The following is a 5,312-nucleotide window of genomic DNA, read 5'->3' on the forward strand; positions in this document are numbered from 1 at the left end:
TTCGGAAGAGCAGTCGGGTGCTCTTACCCACTGAGCCATCTCACCAGCCCGAATTTCTTGTTCTTATACAAGATCTCAGCTCAGTTCCTACTACCCACATGGTGACTTGCAACTATCTTAAAATTCCAGTTCTAGAGGATCCAATACCCTCCCTCTTCTGACCTTCACAGGCACCATCACATACATGGAGCACAGAGATACACACAGACAAAACACTCATATGTGCAAAACAATTTTTTTTAAAGTATAAAAAGTAATCTGGCTTGGGAGACGAAGGCAGGTGGATTTCGGAGTTCAAGGCCAGCCTAGTTTACAGAGTGAGTTCCAGGACAGCCAGGGCTATACAGAAAAACCCTGTCTTGAAAAACAACAACAACAACAAAAGTAATCTGGCAGGCTGGAGAGATGGCTCAGAGGTTGAACGCACTGACTGCTCTTCCAGAGGTCCTGAGTTCAAATACCAGCAACCACATGGTGGCTCACAACCATGTAAAGAGATCTTGGCATCCTCTTCTGGTGTGCAGGCATAAATACAAGCAGAACACTGTATATAATAAATAAGTCTTTAAAAAAAAAAGTGACTCTCGGCAGTCAAGAGGCAAAGGAAGGCAGATCTCTACTGGGAGAATCAGGGATGAACCAATCAATAGAAACAAATTTTTACATATCACTGAGACACCTTCTCCTCTAAATATGACAATGCCAATGTCCGGACTGTAATCAGATCTCTGGGTACAGAAATCAGCATCTGAATACACAGTGCACACAATTATCTCCCAACAGATCTCCCTGAGTTCAAGGCCAGCTTGGTCTACAGAGGGAGTTCCAGGACAGCAGGGGTACACAGAGAAAACCTGTGTTCAGAAACGGAGAAACAGAGAAAGTGGTCCAAACTGTCATCCAGAGCCAATACAGTGTAAGGAAAGGAACAGAAGGGGCAGCAGGAGGAAGCTGATGTGCAGGAGCGAACCTTCATAGCAAGGATGGACTCACAGAGCAAGGACACCTCAGAAGGAAAACAGGGAGAAAACCTTTCTTTCTTTCTTTTTTTTTTAAAAGGGAATTTGGGGGCTGGAGAGATGACTCAGAAGAACACTAACTGCTCTTCTAGAGGACCTGGGTTCACTTCCCAGCACTTACATGGTGGTTTACAACTGCCTGCATGTTAACTCTAGTCTCAAGGGATCAACATCTTCTTCTGGCCTCCATAGAGACTAGGCACTGATGTGGTGTATCCAATCAGACAAGATGCCCACACACATAAATTTACAAAGGGGATTCTCAGGTTGTTAGGCTTCTTGCCTAGTATGCACGAATCCCTGGGTTCAATTCCCAGCTACTGTCCTAAGATTCCTGTCTCTGATGAAACACCATGACGAAGCGAAATGGGTAGGAAACGGTTCATTCGGCTACACATCCTGAACCACAGTCTGCTGAGGAAAACCAAGGCAGGAACTCAAACAGGGAGGGACCCCAGATGCCGTGGAGCCATGCTGCTTGCTGGCTTGCTCAGCATTTTCTCAGCTGAGGCTCCCTCCGCTCGGGTGACTCTAGCTTGTGTCAAGTTGACACAAGAGTAGAAAGCACTGCTACAAGTCAAATGTAAGCTAAGCCTGGCCTAGTCTACAGGAGAGAAAAGTAAAAAAAAATCCTAAGACACCCAGAAGGCTCAGTGTCCACAGTCTAAATAATAAGAGCCACAGAACTGAAAACTGTCAACCCCAAGGACACAGTCTTGGACTGATGGGGTGTGGAGGCCAAGAGGAGGGTGCCGGGTGTCCACTGTTGCTGTCCCCTCTGAGTTTGGGGTGTAGGAGGAGTGGGACACCTAGCTTGTCTGTCATAGGGTTATGAGATCTGTTTTCCAGTCCTCACAACTGCACAGGAAGAGCTTAAAACCCTGAACCATCTCTAGAAATTTCTACTCGGGTCTCTATTTTAATCTCTTCAGAAAATGTAAGTCTCTCTTTTTAACATACATTTATTTATTTATTTATTTATTTATTTATTTATTTATTTATTTATTTGGTATGTAGTGTTCTGCCTGCATATATGCCTGCGTGCCAGAAGAGGGAGCCAGATCCTAGTACAAATGGTTGTGAGCTACCAGATGGTTGCTGGGGTTTGAACTCAGGACTTCTGGAAGAACAGTCGGTGCTCTCAACCTCTGAGCCATCTTTCCAGCCCCGAATGCATGTCTTAATACAATAAAAAAGATATGTCTCAGGAAGAATGGGGGTGCTCCTGGGCAAAATCCTTTCCCAGAGAGACAGCAAGCTGATTCCTTCACTCATCTGTGGACTGGGGTGTGAATCTAAGGCGTCACATGTGCTAGGCAGGCAAGTTCTCCACCACTGAACCACATCCCCAGAAACCCTGCCTCTGTCCCCAGGAGAACCCCAAGAGACTGGAAAGTGCCACTGAGGACAAGGTCGGGCTCTGGCTTTCACCCCATTTTCCTTAACTTGGCTGGTTTCACGGTAAACATACCTTGAAAATGTTCATTCTCTAGAGCTGGGGAGCTCTCTGCAGCAACCTAGAAGACAAGAGAAGCACAGTCACTGCGACTGAGACTCCATCTCAGCGCCACCTTAGGAAAAGGCTACTTGGAAGTGGGAACATCAGCATGAATCTGAAGCCAGGCTAGCCTGGGCTACATAAGCAAAGCTCCATCTCAAAAAGATTAAAAAAAAAAAAAAGTAAGTAAGGGAGGGAGGGAGAGGGAGGGAGGGAGGGAGGGAAGCTGGTATGGCATAGGGAGAGAGAGTAGTGGCTGGTGAACCAATGGATTCCTTTAGAAAGTACTACACGACTCTTCAAGAAACATTAGTTCAGTTGAGGATGGTGGCACCCACCACTTGGGAGGGTGAGGGAGAGAGGATCAGGTTTGAAACAAGCCTTGGCTACACAAGTTTGAAGTTAGCCTAGGCTACATGAGACTCTGTCTCAACATCCCCTTGAAAGAAGAGCAAAAACATTATCTCATTTAGCTTTTTTTTTTTTTTAACAACCCTGAGGTAAACAATGTTATTAACAGTAGAAAACAGAGACTGAAGAATAAGTAACCTGTCCAAGCTCACACCGGCTGCTAAAAAATGAGGTGGGTAGGGACCTGAACCCTGATCTGTCCTTACACATACAACAATGCTAATGAAACATTCGGTCTGGGTCGGTTGGTTGGTTGGTCAGTTGGTTGGTAGTGTTTCCACACGTAGACTAAGCTGAGCATAAACTTAAGTTCCTCTTGCCTTATCATACCTGGCCTCAGGATTTACAGGTAGGCATTACAATGAAACCAAAATACATCTAGTCTAAACCAGCTGTGGCAGAACAATCTCAGCGCTCTGGAGGCAGATACAGGGGGATGGTAACAAGTGTGAGATCAGCCTGGTCTACACAGGCTAGCCAGGGCTTCAACAGTAAAACTCTCAAAAATCCCAAAGCAAAACCAGAGTTAAGACTAAGGCACATGCCGCCTTTGATCCCAGCACTCGGGAGGCAGAGGCAGGCGGATTTCTGAGTTCAAGGCCAGACTGGTCTACAAAGTGAGTTCCAGGACAGCCAGGGCTATACCGAGAAACCCTATCTTGAAAAACAAAAACAAAAAAAGACTAAGATATCTGAGCTTAAGGTTGATGACAAAAGCTTCTCACAGATCTACTTCATTAGGACAAGAGCACTGCACACCTCTAATCCCAGCACTAAAAAGGCAGAAAGAAGCAGAGGATTACAAATTTGAGGCCAGCCTGGGCTATGATATGAATTTGAGGCAAGCCTCAAACCCACATAAATGCCCTAGATAACACAGCTTTCCCCAAATACTCACAAACATAGCTGTGGCACTAGAGTCATGGTCATACCCCTTACTACTTGGAGAGGGACATGTCTGGGGAGATCCAAGCAGCAGGCCATCCCACCTAAACAAACAAAACTTGGATGATAAGGAGCCTCTGCAACTGGAGGGCTGGGGTTCTCTCAGCACCCGTGGGAATCAAAGGGTTGGATGCAGAGTTTCCTTCCCTGAAAAAGTCTGGAATTATGGTGATCTTACACAAACAAGCTTTCACAGGGTTCCCTCGAGTGGAACATTCAGAAACTGCATTGCTATCTAGGAACCAAGGGATCATCAAAGTGTCTTCTGTCATTTATACTTTGGCTTCGTCTGCTCTGGGTAGTGTCCCCTATGTAAACTTAAACATTACTTCACTGTTACAGTTTGTGTAGTTCAAAGCCTGGGGTTGAACCTAAAGAGTCAGCTGGGAAACAGGGTCCAGGGGGCAAGACAGTCCTAAATCTCCTTCCAGTATACTGGGTGGGCGACTAATTCTCTCTTTTCTCTGGGCTTGATAAAACTATCAGTCAGCTCTGGCATTTTTTGTCAAGGTTATTGGAATGACAACAGCCTCACTGTTTAAAACTGGTGAGTGGTAAAGGTGTACACAACAGCTCTCATGCTTGACACAAGGCAAAGAAGCAGCTACTTCTGAAAGGGATGACACCTATCTCATAACACACAGGGCACTGTGCTACAGTTTATTTTGCACATTATCTATGGAAACAGGTCATAAATTCCCAGAAGCCTTCAATTAATTATCTTATCGTCGTACGTGACTCCCCTAGCATGGGGCATTCATTGTACATAATTTACACTTTTAAAAAAATCTCTAATAATGGTGTAAACAGATATGAACAGAAACCTAAGAGATGAAGGAGATGCCCAGCCAGAGATACAGAAATCGAGTCAGCCTCAGTGCTAGTTTCTTATCTGTTGCTGTGGTAAAACACCCTGATAGAAAGCAATTTGCAACTAGGCAGTGGTGGCGCACACCTTTAATTCCAGCACTTGGGAGGCAGAGGCAGGCGGATTTCTGAGTTCAAGGCCAGCCTGGTCTAGAGTGGGGGGGGATGGGAGGAAGAAGCAATTTGCAATTTAGGGAAGGGTAATTCTAGGGCACAGCCCATCTCTGTGGGGAGGTCACAGCAGCAGGAACTTCAGGCAGCTGGCTGAATTGAAGTCAAGAGTGGAGAGGAATGAATTTGTCTTAGTCAGGGTTTCTATTCCTGCACAAACATCATGACCAAGAAGCAAGTTGGGGAGGAGGAAAGGGTTTATTCAGCTTACATCTCCATACTGCTGTTGATCACCAAAGGATGCAGGACTGGAACTCAAGCAGGGCAGAAAGCAGGAGCTGATGCAGAAGCCATGGAGGGATGTTCTTTACTGGCTTGCCTCCCCTGGCTTGCTCAGCCTGCTCTCTTATAGAATCCAAGACTACCAACCCAGAGATGGTCCCACCCACAAGGGGACTCTC

The 5,312-nt window shown here is 45.9% G+C and overlaps 1 protein-coding gene across 1 annotated transcript in view; it reads right to left on the reverse strand.

Moving 5' to 3' along the window:
- Prkag1 (protein kinase AMP-activated non-catalytic subunit gamma 1) overlaps positions 1 to 5,312 on the reverse strand; it is a 19,669-nt gene that overhangs the window by 9,895 nt on the left and 4,462 nt on the right. The window contains exon 2 of the mRNA XM_021216532.1: positions 2,491 to 2,536. Within this exon, the coding sequence (XP_021072191.1) occupies positions 2,491 to 2,536 (46 nt within the window). The remainder of the gene's footprint in view (positions 1 to 2,490; positions 2,537 to 5,312) is intronic.

Source organism: Mus pahari, chromosome 17, assembly GCF_900095145.1.
Source record: "Mus pahari chromosome 17, PAHARI_EIJ_v1.1, whole genome shotgun sequence".
In the NCBI taxonomy this organism is placed as follows: Eukaryota; Metazoa; Chordata; class Mammalia; order Rodentia; family Muridae; genus Mus; species Mus pahari.